Here is a 23,610-nt window from a genome sequence, read left to right as displayed (position 1 = left end):
CTTCCTGTGTAAAATAGGTCACTGGGTTTAGCTGAAGTAATTTTTCTCAAATACAGTAGCCACTATACTGTTTTTACTGTTCCATTTATTTAAAATAAAAAACCACCGCAACCCAAAACAAACACACACAACCACCCCCACAATGTAGAATCTACCACATTTCACAGGAAATATTTCTAGTGCTTAAATGGCCTCCCTGTTATAAGCATGTATCTTCACACTTGGATTAATCTACTTTCAGTTTTTCATTTGTATTTAGGCCCTCTGTTAGCTACTTTATTTTCCCCCTCAATGTAGATACTTTTGAACTGTGACGGTGGCCCACCTCATTGTTAAATCAAATTTTCTGAATCCTTTGTATTTTTGTGTAGTATATATTCCAATATACTGATCTCCTGATCTCCTTTGTACCTTCTCTTAACTGTTTTCATCCTTCATCCTTTCTATTTTTTTTTCAGTTTTATCTTCCTCTTCTATGCAGATTGCATTACCAAATTTTAATGTTTAGCTCATAATCCCACCAGGAGCCTTCAAGATTTTTTTTCTAAGGTACCTAGATTGTTCAGGTTTCTTTTAACTTAGACGGCTCCAACTTCTATATGGAATACATCTGTGTTTCCTGAAGAGTGACATGATAAATACTAATATAAAAAAAAGTAGAATATTTGGGTGCCTGATGTACTATTTTTAACAACTGGCTTCTAAGTATGCAGATTCAAAATTCAGCTGTTACATGTCAGTGTTTTTTCCTGCATCTCCTAGATTGATTAATATATAGATCTCCATCTAATTAGGCCTGATTCATAGTCTGATGTAATTGCCGCTGACTCCCACTAACCTTAATAGGAGCTATATCAAGACTTTACTGTGAAAAATCTTAGATTGACACTTAAAATAAAAATCAAACCGAAATAAAAAAAATATCCCACACTCCTCTATTATTTCTGCCACTTGTTTGAAGGAGTCAGAGTGCATCAGCTTTGGGCGAGCTATAGTCGGACTATGTTGAATGGCACATTTATTTATTATGTTTCTATAGCAATTTGAGATCTTTCGGGGTAATTGGAGTAACTAAATTAATTTATATTAATGCTATGAACATGAAAACATGTGAGTATGTGTCTGTCTTGCTTCCTGAATTCAAATCAAGTGTGGCTTCTTAAGTGGTATTTAAAGTAGCCAAGAAATACAGTAAAGGAAACATTACTTAATTCAGGTAACTTCACATGCACATTCACTATCACAGTAGCAGCGAGAAGATGGAGGTATTCTGAAATAAAGTGTTAAGAGCCATGAAGCACCTGTTCAAATATGTGCAGAAAATGCTCAGAAGGAGCAAGTGAGTTTTCTAAGAAAGTATATGTGGACTCCATTAGTGGGTTTAGTTGTAAGAGGTAATTTTTTAATGGACATCAGTATAGATTAGTGTGACATAATTTATATAGGACAAATGGAAATGGAACAAGTAAATGGGTTGGCATGATATTTAAAAACACTTACAGTGCCAGGAAACTACTGAATAATTTGTCAGGGAAGAAATACAAACAGAGCAGGCTAACATTAGGTGTATTTCAAGTGGTGCTGAAGAAATCCTGTCTCTTCTGAAGATCCTCTGTATCAAAGGATGCTCACAGGAGATTTTTAACTACCTACATCTCTGTTGAGTAGCACTTTCAGCAAATTAGCAAGGAAATTCGTAAATTACAGAGAAGTCAGATTCACTAAATGGAAAGCAGAAGATCCCAGAAGAGACATCCTGAGTGCATTTCTTGCTGACTTGAAAGGAAGTAACGGTAAATTGGGAAAATTGGAGAACTATATCATTAGTGACCAAAAAGCGGGTTCATGATAGTAAGGAATGCAACTTACTGATCAATTTAAAGCTATAAGTTTCCACATGACAGAAAATAAGTACTGTGAGTAAAGTACAGTGGAAAAAAGTGTTAAACCCAGAAGTAACATCGGTGTACTTTGCTAGAATGGTGAAAAGCACAGTGTGTTTTTCTGCAGGTTTTTAAAAAGTAGAATTTGGGTTACAAATAGATGAACCTTTGGAATGCCTCAGTTGTCCTGAAGGGTCATTATATGAAAGGCCAATGTTTAAAACAGCTTTAATGGGGAAACTCAAACTCAAAGTTAGATCATGGGTCAAGAATAAAAGTCTCTTCAACTGCGGGTATAAGTTCTTGAAACATGAAACCAAACTGACAGCGATGAATGGGGGAGGCACACAAATGTGTAGTCTTCACAACGGTTTTTACAGGGTTCATTACCGAATGTCTCAGAAGTTTATATAAAGAAGTACTAACCTGAATGAGGTAGATAGGAGTGTAGTGAAAGCAGATGAGAAATAAAATTAAGCGAAATCTAGAAACTGAATAACCTGATCACCTTCTGCAGCAAAACAGTGGATGTTGTTCATCTGGACTTCAGCAAAGCCTTAGACACTGTTTCCCACAGCCTTCTCCTAGACAGACTGGCAAGACAGATTGGATGGGTGGTCTGCAAGATGGGTAGGAAATTGGCTAAGAGGTCGCACTCAGAGGGTGGTAATCAATGGTTTTTACTCAGGCTGGCAGCCTGTCACAATGGGGTCCCCCAGGGATTGATACTGGGCCTCATGCTGTCCAATATTTATGAAAATGACCTAGATGATGGGATTGTAAAGCACCCTTATGAAGTTTTGCTGACAACACTGAACTGGGTATTGATGTGGACATGTCAGAAGGGAGAGCCACCTTGCAGAGAGACCTGGACAGGCTGGAAGCGTGGGCTAGCAAGAACAGTATGAAGTTTAACAAAGACAGCTGTGAAGTCCTGTACCTGGGATGACATAACCAAAGAGCCCAGTACAGGCTGGGATCTCTGTTGCTGGGGAGCAGCCTTGCTGAAAGGGACATAAGAGTCCTGATAGACAACAATCTGAATGTGAGTCAGCAGTGTGTTGCTGCAGCAGTAAAGGCAAATTGGATCCTGGGCTGCATCCTCAAGGGTATTGCTGGCAGAAATAGTGATCATCGCACTCTACTCAGCATTTGGCAGGCCACACCTGGAGTACTGTGTCCAGTCCTGGCTCTTCAGAAAAGATGTGTAAAGATTGGAGAAGGGTCCAAAGGAGGGCCATGAAGATGATCAGAAGGTCTGGAGGAGTTGTCCTATAAGGAAAGACTGAAGAAGTGAAGGGTCTGAAGGAGTTGTCCTATGAGGAAAGACTGAAGGAGTGAAGGGTATTTTCTCCCTGGAGAGCAGAAGGCTTGGGGGGGGAACTCATCAAAGTATTACAGTACTTAAAGGGTGGCTGCAAATAGGATGGACGCTCTTTCTTCACAAGGAACAACATGGAGAAGACAAGGAGCAATGGGTGCAAGTTGCACCAGGAGAGGCTTTACTTTGATATAAGGAAGAAATTTTTTACAATGAGAACAATCAGTTGCTGGAACAACCTCCCCAAGGACATGGTGGAGTCCCCAGTGCTGTAGGTTTTCAAGATGTGATTGGACAGGGTGCTAGATAATATCATCTACGCTGTTTTTCCTGGGAGAGGTTGGACCAGATGATCTTCTGAGGTCCCTTCCACCCTCAACTGTTCTATGAAAATCAAATTAGAGAAAGTCTAGGAGAGCAGAAAACGTTGCTTATCATAAAGGAATTTAAATTGGTATTGTGAAGTAACCATATCATGATAGATAATGATCCCTGATGTATGAGAGGAGCAGGATATGGTTTTCTGAGTTTGGGCTTCTGCTGAAGTTGAGGCAATATGAAAGAGAGAGGGGAAAGAAAGATTATTTTCCTTTTTAAGGCATCTGTTCTGAAGCATTTGACATCAGAAGGGAAAGATTACCAAAGCACACCTGACCTCCAAGATGCTTTCATTATACATCGTGTTTTGTTAATACAGTGTGTTGGTTAATAATAATTTTGTGGTTAGGACTAGGTATCCAAAATGATTACATGTGAGGCTCCCCCTCCCTCCCCTGTAAAATATCTAGCTGGTAATTGTTTGCTTTCCTTAATTGGGAGACCTTGGTTCCATAAACTGGTTTTGGTGGTGGTTTTTTTTAAATCTGCTGTTACTTTATCAAAATGTAGGTGATGGGTGATGGTATTCATAGGAAAGTGTGTGAGGGGAGGAAGAGAGTTTTCTTTATGGGCTATTTTTTCCAGCAACAACAAATATTAATTTCTCTGACAGTTACTTGGAATGTGCAAAGAAATACAGCACTCCAAGGGAGATGGACAGCATTCAGGCACAGAAACTGATATGCTGAGGGAAAATGTCTGATTTTTTTCCTTAACAATAACTATAAATATTTGAAGCATATAAATGCTAAAGCACAGAAGTGCAAGAGGAGTGATGCAATGGGATTCCTAAAGTGAAAATTCAAATTGGCTGAGTATTAGGAAAAAATGATTGACAGTGAGAATAGATTATGTAGTGGGGCACTTCCCAAAGGCATTGGTAAAAGTACTGTCTCAGTCTTCACTAAGATACTTCAGAATAGATTGTGTAAAGAATCAAAAGCTATTCTGTGGGGAAACATGCTTTTCTTGGAGAGCTGTGCTGGAGGACTTAATAGATTTGCTACAAGTAATTTCTGTGAATCATTTAAAGATGTTACAGATTTTTGCTCATTGAAAGTAGTTCTGTGACATTTCCCACTCAGTGGATCATAGTGAGTTTGTGTTCATCACAAACCTAGTAAATCAATATCCTATAACAGTATTTTATATACATTATTCAGTACACTTTTGCAAAATAGAGTTTTAAAGAAGAGGAGGAAATAGGGCAGTGTGAAAGATGTAGGATGTTTGTATTCTGGTGAGGGGAGTGTTTGGGGAAGTAATTCTGGAAGTTTACAGACCCAGTGATTTCACCGTGACCTGGATTTCATCCTTGATTAATAGTCTGTTTCTTCCTACGTTCTAAGATTTATAAGTGTTCTGCATAACAATATTGACTTAAAAGTGATCCAAAGGAAATGAATACAGGGGGGTTTAGGAACATGCTTCCTGTAAAGGACCTGACCTTGTCTCCCAGATGCTAATGGTATTTCTTCAAGTCCTTGTGTATACTTTGCATAGGTACAAGCTGGAACCAATAGAAGGAGGCTCCAGAGTCTTTCAAGAATTAATTCCTCTCCAGCACATAGGACATTCTGAATATTCACCCTTTGAAATAGTGGCAGGAAGGACACTCGTTTCATACTGAATAGCCCTTGGTGTTCATAAACTTCAGATGTAGATATCCTGCTGTGGAAACTGGAAGTCATGTGTATTGAGTTATCCATTATATATTACTCCTTTCCACTTCAAGAGGAAGAAACTAAAAGTGCTCATGGAGATGTTTTGGTCCGTTGATGTGGACATGAACAACACTGTTGAAGAATCACTGTGTGCCTATTTGTTTCCATGTCCTTTCCCCCCCCTCTTCTTTTTACTGTGCCTGTGACTGAGAGTTTCCTGAGCCTCAAGATAAGTTATTTAAAATAATTATCATATTATGTTTTCATTCAGGTAATTCTTGTGGATAGTGCTTATTTTGTGTTCAAAAGATGGAAGAACAAACTCCAGTCTTCCTCCCTTCTCATCCCATGTGCCCAGTGTGCATATGTTTTTCAGATGATACAAGGTGCAGGTTAGCCAATGCTGTGTTCATAAATATTCATAACTGTGTAGATGGGGGGAAATAAGTGACAGGTTATCATAAATTTAATATTCAGCAGAACTCAGCAACATGAGGATTAAAATGGAAATATGCAAGATACAGGAAAAACTGATCCAAGAAAATGTTTGAAAAGAAAATACTTCTCTGTTGTCAATCATTATATTTGGAAAAAATGAAATATTTTGCTCCGTATGATATAAGGCAAATTAAAAGACGGTAAAATGCAGATTGAATTTCAAGAGGCAGCTAATAAATTGATAAAAGTATATAGAACTTGGCAGGACAATGTTGATGAGTCTTGTTCCTCTAGAATCACAGAACAGAAATTCTCAAAATTTTATTGTCCTGGACATTATAAGGCTGCAAACCTTGTTTAAGAGCAATGTTCATATGTGTTTAGATGTTTGCTGCCTGTATTCTCCATTTATTTTGTCAAGATTCTATTTCCCTTACTGGAAATATTAATCTTTTTAAGATTATATTTGGTGATGTGTTACACTAACGCATAACAACAGAAAGTTCTGTGAGATCATATTATTGTAATGCATCATCAGAGTCCAAAATTGTTTGGTACAGTTGGCCAGTATTAACAGAGATGTCAATTTCCAGGTCCTTACAACCTTTGCTTGCAAGATGCACTCATTTAGTGGACACCTTCCATAAGACTAGGCTTTGAGTAATGTGGTCTAGTGGGAGGTGTCCCTGCCCATGGTGGGGGGTTGGAACTAGATGATCTTCAAGGTCCCTTCCAACATAAACCATTCTATGATTCTATGACTTACTGCTGGTAGTATGATACTTCGGTTTCTGTAAAAATTCCTGGAGTTAGCTGATTTGTTCTGTGCTTTTTCAGTTGAGACTGTTTGCTTTTAGTGACACACACACATGCTTTACTGAGATGATCACCCATTCTATGATTACTGTAAAATATCACTGTAAAATATCATGCTGGTTGTAAACTTTGCATCTGAGTTCATACCAGAGTTGTCTGTTTGAAGGATGTTCTTGCCCATGTATGAAGTATGAAGCTATCAGATTTGCCTAGACTTTATAGCCTGTTTCCATATCAGTAATTGAAAAATTTTTGGTATAACATTAGTTATTAGTTGTAACCACTTCATTAGTTTTATTTAGACCACCTTTGAAAACCTGTAAACCAGCATATACTTTGTTCCTGAGGAATGAAGGAATGTATTCAAGAGAATCCTTTATTCTGGATATATTGATAACTATTATAAAAACAAACAAAAACCTTCAAAGATGGGAGATGGCTCACAGGAGTAAAATTACTTGTGTGTTTGTGCACACGCATCACTTAACAATCTGTGTTGTTACCTTTTTCTGGATCTAATCTGATCCAGAGCAGCTGAATGTGTTAAAAGCAGCTGAAATCTGCTGTTTTCATTTGTTCAGTAGAAAACAGATAGATTAACTATAATTGTGACTATTGCTGCAGATTATTTGTTCTACCAACTGCAATTCCTTTCTTTTTTCAGGATTCTTTGAAAGTAAATGAATTTTTCTGCTTAATATTTTAGGAGGAATGTAATACCAGAGGTTGCTTGCAGGATTGCATTTTGAGGGTGAATATGCACACGCCCCCACACATAATTTTTTTTTTTAAAACTAACAAGAGTGAAAATAAAGAATTTGAGGTGCGTTTGTCCCCCTCCCCCCAAAAGAAAACCACAAAGAAAATTAAACAGTACTCATTACATTTCTTTCAGAAAGTACTATGTTCTCATGTTAGACTTCAAGGTTATAACACTGAAACAAAATATTTAGGAAATGGCATTCTACAATTCTCTTAAATTTAAGACAGGTTTTAAGACAAGAATTATAACATCCAGTTACTTAAAATATGGAGATTGTGCTATAAAGTTAATAGAGTTGTATAAAGAAAAAACAAACAAACCACTATTCTCTTTCCAAGACTGATTCCATGCAATTTCATATGTTCATGAGTTACTGAGCGCTGAGATGCTGCTTTTCCATCTAGATGGTGCGTGTGTTCTAAATGTTGACTGGACAACTTTAAAGGAATAATGAGACAAGAATTACTTCTTTACTTTTCGAATGGTAATGATTAAATATATGCTTTAAAACATTTTAACAAAGAAGATTTGTAGAAATATAAAATCTGTATGTCCTTATCGAGCCAATCCTGGTATCACCTAATTGTCAGAGTAAAAATACAGTGATTCTTTGACTTTTTTACAATTGTTTCAAGATGTTTAAGCGAAGACTAGATTTCTATTTTCTCCATTTTTTCATAGAAAGTGTTTAGTATACTTTTAATACATTGGGAAACTATCAAAATGGATGTTAAAAAAAAAAACCCAAAAAAACCAAAAACAGTCGCAAAGTCAATTATACAAATATCTTAGTTTTCTAGTATGCTCAAACAGGCATATTTGTTCATTCAAAACTCCATAGTTGGTTTTTGAGGTATTTGCAGCTCTAGAATATGTATCCAGTCAAAAAAAAAAAAGCTGATGGTGATAACAACTGAGACCTCTTGTTGTAAGAATTTTAGCCTGTACAGATTTGTTATTTTTTTTAATTATGTGTACAGCTCACATATCTTCAAAGTTGCAAATAATAACGTTATGCCTATGAAGAGTACAAAGAGCTATAAAGGAAGTTGAAAATTCAGTGAGGTTACTTAAGTGGGTAAAAGCCTAAGTATTTTGGCTCACCTGTGAACATGCAAATAAAATGATTAGTTCATCTGACACCTTAAAGGTTTGTAGAAATACTTGTGTTGTATCTGTGTCTGGGGGCTCTATTCTTATCAATTTCAAGAATTGAAATGCTGATATACTGAAACCAGTAAGAAAATTTATTGGTGTTATTTCAACTAAAAAACTACAGCAGAGATGAGCAGGAGCATGTTTTTGGTGTCTCTTCCCTGACCCAAAAAAAACCAACCCAAAAACAAAAAAAAAACACCCTTGGTTCATTAAGATATTTTGTAAATTGGTCCCAGTTTAGTGGTAGTAACCTGTGATGTAATTCATGATGCCAGTTATGCAGTTGAAAAAGATAGTTATTTGCAATCTCTTATTCATGTGTCAAGTAAATGGCAAACTTAAGCTAAGTAAAAGTTAAGAATAGATACTCCAAGTTTAAATAAATCGCATTAATCGGTATGCTATCCTCTCTTTTCTTAAAAGCTTAGATGAGGTTGTTGGGAAGCATAAAAGTCAAGTTTGTCATTCTTGTGAGACAGATTTAGAAATAGCCTGACTTACAGCGAAAAATCATACCATGACACCTCTGTACCTGTTGAGTCAATGATTATTAATATCCAGGGTGGCTAAGAATGTTAGTTTCCAAGCTTGTCTTTTGAAAACATATTGCTGTACTCAGGGCACTGTGCTGAGAGAAGGAATGTGAAAAATATCCTTCAGTGGGTAACTGGTTACGCCTTTTGCTTTTTCTAAGGTGAGCCACAATGTTTGTGTCAAAATGAACTTCAAGAGGAAAAGATGACGTTTTCAGCGTAGAACCCTTGTTATCTTAACTTGCACTGATCTGTTTTGAAATATTCTTTCATTGTTTGAAAGACAGCTTAAAGTTTAAATCAGAAATGAAACGATTCACTGTAAAGAAAGGGAACGGCTTTTAAAACAACTTTCTTATAGTTCAGCTTGGAAACAATTTTCATCTGATTAATCCAGAACTTCTTTTAAATTTTAACATTTTTTTCTGAGAATTAAAAAGAAGCATATATTATTATTGCATGCATTCTTTCAGTCATTAGCTTTTCTAATACAAATCTGCCTGAATTCTAGTTAGAGGGCCATATTTTCAAAACAATACCTGAGCCTTGGATTGATGGCTTGTATGGATGTTTGTGCATACTGAACATCTGCATATATTCTTTGAACACTATCCCCATTTTTTTGCTTGAGAACTAAATCTGTGACTTGTACATAGAGGTAACAACCCTGAAAGGTTCTAAAAACAAAGTGGCACAAAAAAAACCAAAACCAACCCAGAGCTCATGTTTTGAAAATTCACCTTTTCTTTTTAAGCTGAAGATTTCAGGTGATGCTTCAGATGGGGGGTGGCTTCATACTTTGGAAAGCAGCAATTTCCCTCAATTATCAGTGATGGATGTCCACCTTGTAACACAGGAAGAACACTTTACAAAGAGGAAGTGATTATAAATGGAAATAGCATGAGCCGGTCAGGTTTTCCAAGAACTACTTAATAACGTTAGAGTTTCTGAAAGCAATGTGCCACCTGTTAGCCTCTTGGTACCTTTCATCTTCATGAACCCACCTATTTGAAAGCCAAACCGTTCCAAAGACTGGATTAGGCCTTGGGTCTGACACTAGTCTCAGCAGGTATATTGTACCTTTTTGTTTTCTGGTGATGTTATGTGGGTGAACACAGTAAGATTTAGTTTCATGCCGTAATACTACTTACTGGTATCTATTAAGACTAACACCTTATACAGGTTTTTTTCACAGTATTTTTTTCTGCTTACTAAATATTGTCTTCAAACATGCTTTTTAATCAGAATGAGACTATTCTGAATTTGTTTTTTGCAGAAAGGCAAATGCTTTTCTTGTCGGTGTACAGTAATCATGAGCCCCATACCACATAGACTTTTACCTTCTTATCTGTTATCTTCTGTTCAATTAAAGTTTTCATTAGACATCATCAACAGCTTGATAATTGATTCTGAATCAGTCTTTATATAGTAGGCTTTCTCACAGCCTTTAACCAGTAAATAGTGGTTTTAGTGGGATTAAAGCCCTACTACAGAGAATGGAATCTTGAAAGTAACTTTGGCAAACTTTTCCAAAGAAAATACGTGCTACAACTCTTTGCATAGCCTTGTATTGGTTTTTTGAATGGAGTTGTACTGAGATGAACACAAGCAATAATAGTATAGATGTGGCTGCCTAAATCCTTTCTTTAGCTTTCATGTATACCCTTTATGGTTTTTTATTTATGTATAATTCAGTGTATGTCCTACATATAGTCTCAATAAAGTATTTCACTGAAAATAGTCAGAAAATCGTTTTTGCCTGACACTTTTGACTGAGCAAAAGCCTATTCCCCCCTGCTTTTCTGAAATGATATTTCAAAATGTGCTTGATATAAAAGGTAGCTTCAAGTTGAAGTGTTTATTTGAAATAATAAAAAAAACCAACAAAACATTTAAAGGTGAAAACAAATGTCAGAACATTGCTGAGATATTCAATTGATGTATGCAATGACATGGGGAAGTGAGAAGTGCTTAATTGCACTGTCTACCCTTTACTAAGAATTAGCGCTCTTCTTGACTGTCTTCCAAATAAACACCGTGAGGTGTGTTTATTGTGACAGACACACTTATGTAAGCAAAAGTATTTTAGGAAACCTATAATATTTGCAGAACAGTACACTTTTTAAAGTTTGCATATGTATTAGATTACAATAATCAGTAATAGCTTATGAAAGGTACCTGTTGGTAGTTAATTTTATATGGCAAGCTACTCTTGAATGTTATTAGACAAAGTTTGTTGTAGTATTATATGTTTTTACCGATTACCTGTCAAAAAAAAATTGATTTTGCTTTGAGGCTGAGGATCTTACTCAGTACAGAACCAAAAGAGGATTTTATTATCTGACATTCCTTTAGCACTAAGCTGACACCAAAGTCTCAGACTTTGGAGGTCATCCGGCAGAATCTGACCCTTTAAAAAGCATACTTAAGTATGCATGTTCTGCTTTGTTCTCTCACTACAATGAGATTCCACATCTTGAAAACCCGGTAATACAGCCCTGTGCCTTGTCATTATAATGATGGTAATTAATTGGGATTAGTTCAGCAAGTTTTTTGGAGGACAGCTTTAACCTCGGTAAAATTCATTAACATAAAGATGGCCAGTAGGTAGGCTGTGCTTAAAAAGACCTTAAGTATAGAAGAGATGCCTTAGAAATACCCCATGAATTAAGTTAATCCTTTTCTTGAAAACTTACAAATTGCTTTTATCCATACACATACACTACAGAGAACAGTGTTTGAGGTGGAAGACTCCTACTTTTCCTCTTCTCTGCACAAGTACTGTGTTTTATCTGTCATTTCAGGAAATACAGGTTCTTTAGAAAAGGAATGGAGTGCAAAGGAACACACTGCCCAGCATTCTCAAGGTGTATGTCTCTGAATCATTGAAAAATGGTGAAGGAAAAGCTGCCTCTGAAAAACACGTGCCAGCTTGGTACCATGTTCTGTGTGTTGGAATTATAGTAATAACTTTACATGCAAAAGTACTACAGAAAACTTAGCTTCCAATTGTCACAGGTATCTGAGAAGGCAAAGATTGTTTCAAAACACTGATGTGAAGAGTTAGGGAAGTTGCAGTATTGAAAAGCGAAAAGGATACGTTAAAAGGATTATAAGGATTCGTAAAAAATTGCAGATGAAGATAGGGAAGAATTTTCCTGGATGTCTTCTAGAAATGTGTCAGTCACTCCACAAGTGAAAGGCAAGTTAGCAGTGTAGTTAATGGGTGGGAATATTTTTTTTTCTTTTAAATTATTTTCCTATCAGGATAGGGCAGAATTTAGCCAACAACTTCATAAGCTGTCACTATATTAATATCACAAACTGTAATCAGAGAGCTGCTAACCTGGCTAGGTTCTGCGCTAGCTCCCAAAATGGGAGAAGGAAGGTTTCCATAGCTTGTCAACAAGCCAACCTCACTGATGAGATAGTCAGCTAGCAGAGCTGAAAGGGAAGGATGGCCATAAGTTCATACAATAGCCATGGCATTTCAGCCGGGGATTAGAGGGCTATTTTCCCCCTCAGTGGAACAGAAAGTTCTTTCAAACCGGGAATCAGGAAACGGAGCAGATGAGTCCAAAACAGCAAGCAGCCAGAAACACTCACAGCCAAGAGCTAGCTGTTCAGCTAGAGGCAAGAGTAACCTACGCAAGTGAGAGGGAAGGAGAAGAAAAAGCCAGTTGGGTATTTATTATTCTGGACAAGTAATAAGGTGAAGAGCCATATGTTGGCAGCTAGTAATGTACTGATGTGAAAGGCTGAAGGAAGGAAAGCTAGTGAGGGGTGGAATAAACCCCCCTCAGTTCACTAAAGAATACGTAGGATTGATGTTCTGCATTTAATTGGAGCATACAATTGTGTTTGTCGATATTTTCGAACATGTTTAATATAGAAAAAAAGAATTGTTCAAATATATGCAGAAATTCAGGGTTATGTTTATTGGTAATTGATCTTTTTTTTTAGTAAGTTTTTGTTAATTTGTCTTCAGGTCACTGATCTCCCGAACTCGAATCCTGTGTTGGGTGCATTTTAACTTTTCTCTTTAATTTGAGGCTTATTCTTTTGCTCTCTTTATGACCACTTCCATTTTTTTCCCCATAGAGCTCCTACCCTAGTTAAAGGTAACTTAGTTTTTTAAGTACATCTGTCATATTGCTTTCAGATACACTTGATATGTTCCTTAGAACATTTATTTTTATGCTTACATTATTTTTGCCTTTTCCTGTAATTTTTTTTTGTGTTTTCTGACCTTGAATTTAAAGTAATAAAGAATGGAAAAGTCTAGTATATAATGAAAGTTATGCTAAAGAAATAAGGCTTGAACCCTAAAACAGGTAATGACTGTGTTCTGCTTTACAGTGCTTCTTTCCTGCAGTCCCTAGAGAGTCTTTGGGCTTGATCTTGAGCAGGGATGATTAATGAAGAGAGAGGAAAAATAGCATGTTTCTTGCTCTTCTGTAGAATTAGTATTTGGTAACTTGCTGCACTGTGAAAGAAAGGGGAGTAAAAAGCTGAAATCCAGCACAACAATTGAGTCTCCTGTAGCCCTTTCTTTTCCAAGACAGTCATTGGGAAACGGCATTTGTTTTCTTCCTTAGACTTTATATAAATGTATTAATGCAAAGCTGCTTTTGCCTCAAATAATACATTTTGTTTTCCTTTTGGTGATTCTTGTTTCTCTTGGTTTTGTTTCATGACTTAGATCTTGGTAAAGGCTTTAGTTCCTACTTGGGAGCTAATTGAGTTGCTGTGGAACCAACTTGTTCCTAAATTGTGCAATTTAGATGTTGCCAAGAAATTTCTGAGTCTTTGCCATAGGAAGTTTAAAAAAAACAAGGAGGGGGTACGGAACGGACACAACTTGAACCCTTTTCTCAAAAACAGAAAGCATAGCAGTCACAGTAAGAAGCATTTAGCAGTTTGGCAGCTGACAGCAGGGCATACAAAGAATAACAAAATAGTCTCTTGAAGGGCCGGGGGGGAGGGGGATCTTCAAAAGACTTGTGTCCACAGCAGGGTGAAAAACACAACAATTCCATTATGAAGGTTGTTAGAAAAATATGTTAATTTTTTTCTTACTTCTGTTAGTATGACATGTTAAACGGTATGCCAGTAACCTAGAACATAAAAAGGCGTTCTCTGGCATCCTCTTTAGATGTCTCTATTCAGGCAAAGTGGGAGAGAAAAGAAACAAACACAGTTTGGAGATCAGCGTTTGAAACACCAGCAGAGGAGAGCAGTTTGCCTAGAAGGTCAAATATCACAGTGGTATTAATTTTGCAAATAGGTGACTGATGCATGAAACTGAGGTGACTTTCCCAGTACTGCACAGTGAATCTAAAGAAAAGCAACTAAAAAGTTTTTCAGGACGGTGCCCTGTAACATTCATGACATACCTATTCCTTTCACTCTATTAGTACTGGATTAGTTTCTACAACTGTTCGTAACCATTACCAACTTTTTATTGCCTTAGAGTAGTTAAGGTATCTTCCCTGCACCAAATTGTGAGCTATTTATTGTTCCTTTTTTTTTTTTTGGCATTTTTAACACCATTGTTTGGAGGTAGGGCAGTGATGGTTTTCAGATAGCACATCTGAAGGTCCACTGAAGGCTATTGACTTTGTAGTGGAATTCCACATAATTATGCTATTTTTTTTACCCTTTTTTTTTTATCTATTTGCCTCCCTAGAATTTGCAGGGGTATGATAATAAGCAATTTATATGGAACTTATATTTGTGTGCATAAGTACGTCAGTTTTCTGTGAATGTAAGTTTTAAAAATGTCTGATGTGCAATATATCCTGTAATATTAAGAAAGATGAGTGCAGAAAATGTTCATGTTGCTTAGTTACAGAAACAATAAACATCACAAATTTGTTGTCTCTAGTTAGCCATTCTGTGTGGCATTAAAGCACTACCCGAGTACGTTATCATGGCATTATATATTACACTGTTATGTTTACCTTGATGTGTATTGTTCAAGTCCAGCTTTTATTGAGTGTAGCTTTTGACCAGATAGGATGCATCTTATTTTTCTATTTGAATGGCCAATGTGCTCTGTACTCTCTAGTTGCATATTAGAAAGTTGGAATATCATACTCTGCTTGTCATAGTGACTGCCATCTTCCTTAAAAAGAAAATGGGAGGGGAGTGACACCCTGTAGGAAATGTGTGTGTAAATATAACTTACTTTGGACCAGCTCCACTACACCTGATGCTGATAACAAGAACTTCAGTCTTCCTGCAAGTTTCTACCCTGTGAGGAAACGGTGTATCCATTTTACAGAGTAGCAAGGAGAAGTTAAGTTCTCTGTGAGGCATTCAGATGCAGGTTAAACCCCAGTTCTGGGATTACTAGTCCTGGCTTCTAATAGCAAGAATTATTCTGATGATTCTTTTCTGTCTACCTGGTAGGACCAAGTAGTCTGTGGAGACTATGTCTGATTTTAAGATATACTTGTTATATCTAAAGCTATAAACAATAGAACAAAAGTATATGATCATGCTAGATGAACAATATGTTAGCCTTGAAGAAGTCCATTTCATATTTTTGAAAAGCCACTGCCCTGAGAGGGGGCAGGTCTAATATAGCCATTTTATGTTTCAAATCATTAAATAGTCTTTTTTTCTCCTATTGGATAACTTAAGCAATGTTCAGTGCTCCTTTGGACATGTACAATCAATAGCCTTCATGTGGGTTTCTTTCCTTTTCTGTCACTGTGGAAGACCCAAGTCCAAATTTTAGTGGAGTGCATGGGGAGTTGAGTGTGCTCTGTTTCCACTCCACGGTTTTGGATGCTCAGAGTGGACAGGAAGAAGAGGTAGGAGAATGTGAAACGCCCAAATATACATTGTATGGAATTTGTGGCGCTGTAGTTGATTACACGTGCACTTTTTTTTTCTCAGCTCTATTAAGCTGAGCTTATTTTGAGCTGAAACTTGCAGAGCAGTTTCCCAGACCACATTAATTGATCTAAAATAATACAGCAAAATGCATGTGCTACCACTTTCTCCAGGTGTTTATGTATCTATACCGTGGAACCCTGTCCTGTGGTACTGAAGCTTACCTCCCACTCATTAGGACTCCATAGACACTTGGTTTTAGTTTTGGTGCTCAAAACAAACCCCTTTCTAAATGCCCCACATTACTACCACCACCACATATGTGTATCCACCCCAGGAAAATTTAAACCATTTCACTTGGGGATGAACAAATTGTTTCCTTGCAGATTTCATTGTACCTGCTAATCTCTTCTCTGTGTTTAGAAAACAAAGCCTATTTATAAAGTTGAATAATCCCAGGGGCTTGAATAGCCGTTGTCATTCATATTGTGTGCTTTCACATTGTTTTCAGAAATATACTCTATTGTGAACATCTGAACTGGGCGTCCTTAAGTTTTGTATAAATAGTCTGTAGTTTATTCTGTTCCTTGATATATTCATTTTGGAGCTTGGGAATGAATTGAGGCATATTAGCAAAATGACAAGTCTCCTGTGAGAAGGTGACATTCATGGATTAGTTCAAAACCATTCAGCAAATGCCAAAAAAAAAAAAAAACCCAACAAAAAAAACATAATAACCCTCAATGGTCAGTTTTGCATTTGTGGGCAGTGTGACGCTGTATGCACCAGGTAGTTCTCAATGAGCACAGAAATTCTAGTGGCTGTTAAAGTAGGCTGGTAACATTGCTTCAGGTTTCACTTACTGTAAGTCCCATCGCTACAGTTTCTGACATCAGTTAGTTATCTCCCACTGACTTCACTGTGCAGTATAAAATTAGCAGCACCTGCCTCAGCCATTTTGGATAATACTGGTCTCCATTTTAGAGAATTGCTATTGTTTGCACTAGGTGATCCAGGTTTCATGAAAATGCTGCTTTATGGTAACAAGGATTTATGTGCTGGGTTGTTTTGCTTTGGGGTTTTTTGGTTTTGTTTTTTTTTTGGTTTTTGGGTTTTTGTTTTTTTTTTTTAACAGATTTAGTGGCTAGATTCAACCATTCATTCAAATTGCACTTAGAAAAGTATTTTTTCCTCACTTAAGCAAAAAGACAAGCTCTTCAGAGCAAGATCGTAATGTAGGTGCTCTGAACTCCTGGGTTGTCTTTGATTTTCAAGGAAACCTAGATACTGCAAATTAGGTGGTGTGATTAGCGATGTGATTAAGGATCATATTTTGTTTTAATAATATAAAGTAATTTGAAAGAAATGGTTCATAGTAACTTAAAGGCTTTTAATCATGGTGATTGAAAGGCTATTGCTAGAAGAGTTGGTCAGTATTCCAAAATATTTGAGTCATGACATTTCTTCACTTACAGTATTTGATGTACAAAATACAAAAATAAATCTTTAATGTGGAAAGGGTGGCACTTTGAATTGAAAATGGTGTTGAAATCTGGATTCTTTCGTAACCAAGAAAGATGTGAATCTCTGGGATAGGTTCAGTAGAAAAAAATGGTAGGGTTTTGTTGATATTAATAATTTTTATTATATTGACATTTTAATTTGATATTTGAACTATTGTGTATTTAGGATACATCTCAAATGTCAACAGTAAATTCCTTATTTTCTCCTTCACCGTTTCTCAAAGTCATTCATACATTTATACATTAATTATTATATATATTAATATATTTTCATTGGCTGCTGTACTGCATCATCTATTGTTGAAAGTACCTGCCATGACAACTGGCAGGATCTGTAGTGAATTCTTAATACATTTCTAGGGTTCGTTGCATACTAGGGGCCTGGCTTGCAATAAATTATATACATGATATATCTTTGGGAAGCATGAATTAATTTTGCTTGTGTTCCAAGATGACCACAGATCATGTTAAAGAGAGTGCTAAGCTTAAGTTAATATTTGCTGTCTCTTAGCTGGACTTATTTGTTAGGACTCAGCACTGTGGCATTATAAGTTACCCGGCGTGTGGTTGGCGTAGATGGTAGCAAAGGGAGCTCATATCTTGATTGTACAATGATATGTAGGTTTGCCCTTTCCCTCCTGGAAAACAAATTTATTCCTTCCTTTGGATAGTTCTGTTGCAAGTTACGTGGGGAATTGCTAACTGCTCCTTTTTTCTTGGGAGTTTAGGTGACCTTTTGCAGTTTCCAAGAGTGAGGTAATTAGATATTTTAAAGACTGAGGTCGTGAACCTTACTTAATATTAAGAGGAAAGAATACAGTGAATGGAAGACAAATTGAAGGTGCTCTTAATAACACGATATAATTCCCTGAGGGCTGGTGGTTTCATACACAGGAAAATTACATTGTTGTTGGGCAGGTATGAGAGTGAGAGCACAAGCAACCTATTAGCAGGGCCAGCCCAATAGATGTACTAGGAAAGCACATAGCACTGGTGCAAGGATACTCACCGGTGGGTTGTGTAGGAGTAAAGGTGAACGTGACTCAAATATTTCTCCATTGCAAATCACCTTCGTTTGACTAATTGTGGATCCATGTCTCTATTTGAGGGTGAACGTATTGAGTTAACGTTAAAGAACAATATGTAGAGTGTTTTAGACGGAAAAAGCAGTGGATAATATAAGCCCTATTAAAAACGTTTGTCATTATGCTCTCAAAAAGGAAAAAAAAAAAAGCAGAGTCTTTGGAAAATAATGAATGAGTAAATTTACAAATTGAATTTATTTGTGCCCTAGAGGCTATAGATTCTGAAGCATGTACCTCCATGAATTATAAAGCAGCTATTAGCCTCACAATTATTCTTTACTGTTCACTTCTTTTCCTGAAATTTAATGACTACTTCATTTTGTGAACATACTGCTTTTCTCATTTTTGCTGTGCTTCACTGATGGCTGAGTAGAACTTTCACGGCCAGGGAGATGGGGAGAGGGGTGAGAATCTCAGCAGAACACCAGGAAACAGGTTTCCAAATGCCAGCTGCATTCAATTAATAGTTTACAGTTCTTTTCAATGGTGGTTTTCAGTTATGGTTCATATATGCCTGTTTTAATCCTAATTATCCATGATAATTTGGTTCCAAATTTTCAATTTTGTAAGATTAAAAGAGTATATACATCTTAAGTTAAGTTAAAACATAAACAGTCTAAAACATAGATGTAGACTTAATTCTGTTTCCACAATTGAATGTAATAACATGCAGTCATTCACATCTCAGTAACTACAAAGTTTTAATTGTATAATACAGAAGTAAGAACTTGTTATATGCAATATTTAGGGATTCCAAGAATGTTTTAATGTTGGTGGCATAAAATTCCCCAAATTTCCCCCTCTTAAGTGCTCTAGCAATTTTTCCCTCTTTAAGCTACTTAAAGATCTGGTGATGAGTTATTGAGAAAATTATTGGCAGTATTCTTCTTTGCACTTTGTCCATCAGGTCCTTGAACCATATTTATTAAAAATTATTGTTTGTGTTAGCAAATGACTTCAAAGCCTATAGAGCTGTTTTAGACATCAAGGAAAGCTTTGTTCTCCTTTTGTCTGCTCAGTTTTTCTAATATAACTATTAACTACTAATTTTATTATTCAATCAACCAGCTTTCATTAGTATCAGACAATTTGAATTTGTCCATAAACAAGAAATTCTCTTTGTACACTTCTTTGTATTGTCCTACTATCTACCTTTGTTCAGTAGGCAATTAAAGAATATTTTCTCCTTATGTTCTTTGTTGCCTTAATTACTTTCATTGTCAACAGCATGATTTAATTCTAATGAGAGCCCATTTGTTCCTTCTTTTACCATATCCTCTAGTCTCTGTTTAATGCTTTTGAGCCTATTCTAGAAAGGTTGCCCCCTGTAACTCCCTCAAATGAGGTGGAAGCTATCCAAAATCCCTCTTGCCATAGAAAGTGGCCAATGTTTCACAAGACCAGATATCTCTAAGCAATATTGCCTGCTAGGCTACTGGCTTTTCGCTGCATTCTGCTGCCTTTTGGCTTTATTCACTTTAAAGACAGAAAGTCACTCCAATGGGAGATCACTTGCATGTGCTTATTCTCCACTAATCTTCTAAATTCCTCTGCTTAATCTGTGATCTCTGAGGTGTTAGAGAGGTATTTGATAAATGCAAATATGGATCCTTATTCTCAAAGATTACAAGTTAGTCCAATTCTAGTCACTTCTGATGTCTTCACTTAAGGCAACACATATTATCTGCCTCTCTGTGACAGAGGATCATTTCTGCTGTCAGGAATCCACAGTGAGGTTTATTTGTTGTTTTTAGGAGACAAAACTGCAGCAGAACAGCAGTGTTTGTAGTGAACCCTGAAATAAAATGGAGAAATAGGCTTTTTATTAGCTTTTAGGACACATTTTTAATGTAGTAGAATAATTCTGCGATGGCTTGGGATGAAATTTGCTGGGTGGATAATGATATAATTTGAAAGAACACAATTCTTATGGTAAAAAAAAAATGTAGATCTATCAATCATCTCTTTAGTGTCCTGTTATTTTTAAACACCATCTTTCAATAGCAACTATCACTTGTGGGGTATGCTATATTAGATTGTGTCTATGCTAGTGTTTTGATTTCTAACGGTAGCCCAGTTCTGCAGTGCATCTCCCATCTCTTCCATTTACTGTGTGTCAGTTCAGTTTGCAGACTGGGTTTCATCTGTGTTCAATTTAGGCTTCAGAGGAAACGAATCCAGAAGCTCTATCCTAAGTACTCATTAAGTACTTTCTAACCTTCAATAGGGATGTAAGGTCTAAACCAGTGATTGGCCCCTTGAACAGCTTCAGACTGCATTGTATAGTTGGAAGGCAGGATCGGGGCAGGACATGGTCTAGTCCTGAATTGTATAGAATCTATAGATGAAGAAACCTCAGCACAAAGTGCTTTGATCTGCTTAGCTGTTGCTTTTGCTCCAAATTGCTTTCTAATGTAGGCTTAACCTGAGACATAGAGAAGGTTTTTAGCTTCTATCACCATGCATTCATATTCAGCTATTCAGTGATATTTTAGCTTGACTGTATCATTTATTGAATAATTAAAAATATTGAGAAAATACTTGTGCACACCTTTGCTATTGGGGAGCTTCATTTAAGCAGTCATTGTATCCTGGACAACACAGAAATAGCAACAATTTCAGAATACACTAATAAAGACTAGAACCCTGGGAAATGACAGGATTCTCTGAGCAGAGTAAATATGTGGCCTGAAGCAAGAATATTTGCTGTGGAGGTCAATGGGGTTTAACGTCTTTCATTTTTGTCAGAAAAGTCTTCAGTCAGGGAAAATACATAAGTAGTTTTACTTTTTTGTCCAACTGAACTGGCTCAAAGATTGTCCTGTCTTTGTCTGCTTTGATCTGTATGATACTGGTTTCCCTGTTTTATAGCTTCATGAATACCACGGATGCTACTATTCCTCAGCCCCAAGGACAAACTGAAAAGATGTTAAATTATAAAGTATCTGACCTTGGTACATTTTCTGTACGTGAACAGAAGAGTTAAGATAGTGACAAAAGGTTTAGAGGAAGAAGAAATGTAATACTTCTCTAACGTAGCAGAATGGCTGCATGAAGAGGGCTTTTAAGCAATCAAGGCCATGCAAGCTAATTTGCGACTGATAGTATAAATTATGTGCAGATTCTTTCAGATTGTTTGAAATAACTCTAGGGATATTTTTAGAGCAACTTTGGTTTAGTGAAAACTATTATTAAATCATTAGTCAATGAAAATAGTTATTTAATTTTGTGTGTATGTAAATTATCACATTCATATACCACCGCTATTATCCTTTAAATAATATGCCTATTCAGGATTATAGCTGTTTGGTTAAAATGGTCAAGTTCCTTCTAATAACTTCTCTGCTTTGCTTGCAGGTTGTATATAAAAATAACGATGTCAGGTTGGAGTTATCTCGACTTGCCAAGCAAGGAGATCCTAAAATGAAGATTCATGGGGTTGTAGCATTTAAATGTGAGAATGTTGCAACCTTGGATCCAATCACATTTGAAACACCAGAGTCTTTCATCTCTTTGCCAAAGTGGAATGCCAAGAAAACAGGCTCGATATCGTTTGACTTTCGTACAACTGAGCCAAATGGCCTGATTCTTTTCAGTCATGGAAAACCAAGGCACCAAAAAGATGCCAAACACCCACAGATGGTGAAGGTTGACTTTTTTGCCATTGAGATGCTTGATGGCCACCTCTACCTACTGTTAGACATGGGGTCTGGTACTATAAAAATAAAAGCCTTGCAGAAGAAGGTGAATGATGGTGAATGGTACCATGTGGATTTTCAACGGGATGGACGGTCAGGTGAGCTTTTTTTAATATTCAGTATAGTTTTTCATGTTTTATCTGAGGGAATTCTGGGTACCTATTATGTTAACACTGAGTTGTGCATCATCTGAAAAATAAGGGATATATAAAAAGTCATTACTGTCAGGTAGCAGAATACAATGATTTACAGAGTAAAATATCTTATGTTAACATTTATTGGGTAATCAGGTACTTAATCTTGCAAGAAGGTGTGCTGTGTACTTCAAAAACAAACAGTAATCTCCCTCTGTGCTTGCTTACACCAAATAGCTGAAGTGGCAAGTTTCAAGAATAAAAGTAAAGCAAAAAAGGATTACTGAAAGCAATCTCCAATGTAGGGAATAGTTGGCCCACAGAAACAACACAGACCTTCCAATCATGTCAGCAGATCTCAGCGTAATTAAATGATATGCTAATGAATGGCTAACAACACATATCAGCAGAAATGGAAATAAGTGACTTGCTGTGTTCTGTCAGTATGAGTCGTATTCTATAGTAGTTTACTTGACAAATGATCTCATTGAAAAGGGTAAAAATGAAGAATTCATAAACTCTTGCTAATGCTACTGAAATCTCTTATAGCATAAAATGCATTTAACTAGTGAAACTGTCTTTGTCTTTCAGCAAATAATCAATATCTGTTAATAGAATGGATTTGTCCTTCAATGGTATCTTTCCTGTAGTTCATGCCCGGATTTGGGGGTAGGGGGGAATGTACTGAGTCTTTAATTCAGTCCATCAAAGAATTTTCCTATCACTATCCAGTCTGAAGTTTATGTACACTCTGAAATTGAGTGTTGAAAAATGTAAACTCCTCTTCATTTGGATTTTATGAGGTTTCCCCCACTTCCTTCCTTCTGGTGGCTCCTTTTCCATTACTTGCACTTATAATTTCTTTCTGAAACTTCACCCCCAAAAAGTTTGTTTTATGACTTTCATTCTTACTATCTACAAATCAGATTTCAGATCAAGGGAATCTTAGGTGCAGGTTTAAATTGAAGATTTCGATCAAATCCATGCTGAAAGTCAGACAAAAATAAATTGATAAGTCTGCCCTAGGATTATGAAAAATAATGATTTGATTCCTGGGCAGTGTGGCTTCAGATTCTGATTGTAGAGAGTTTGATTTTCTGTTTATAGTATGTCAGTTGCTTATTTACATTTCTTGAGGTTACAAAACAAACAAAACCCCCAAAACCCAAACAACAAAACATATAACTTTTCAAAATCCTCAATTGCAATTGAATATCTGGTGGTTATATTACTTATACTACAATCTTCATTTCAGGCTTCCTTCTTAAGTACTGTTTCAGTGATTCATATGAGGCATTAAATCCTGTAATAATCATGCCTGTGGGACTCCACTGAAAGCAAAGTTTATTCTTACATCCAAAGTCAACACAACT

The 23,610-nt window shown here is 36.5% G+C and overlaps 1 protein-coding gene across 1 annotated transcript in view; it reads left to right on the top strand.

The window, feature by feature from the left end:
* The window catches only part of NRXN1 (neurexin 1), a 472,728-nt gene that overhangs the window by 22,709 nt on the left and 426,409 nt on the right, over positions 1–23,610 (top strand). Inside the window, exon 2 of the mRNA XM_009894822.1 lies at positions 21,763–22,201. Within this exon, the coding sequence (XP_009893124.1) occupies positions 21,763–22,201 (439 nt within the window). The remainder of the gene's footprint in view (positions 1–21,762; positions 22,202–23,610) is intronic.

Source organism: Charadrius vociferus, unplaced genomic scaffold (genome assembly GCF_000708025.1).
Source record: "Charadrius vociferus isolate BGI_N301 unplaced genomic scaffold, ASM70802v2 scaffold411, whole genome shotgun sequence".
NCBI classification, from domain to species: domain Eukaryota; kingdom Metazoa; phylum Chordata; class Aves; order Charadriiformes; family Charadriidae; genus Charadrius; species Charadrius vociferus.
Note: the sequence above shows the minus strand (reverse complement) of the source record. Positions and strands in the feature narration are given on the sequence as shown.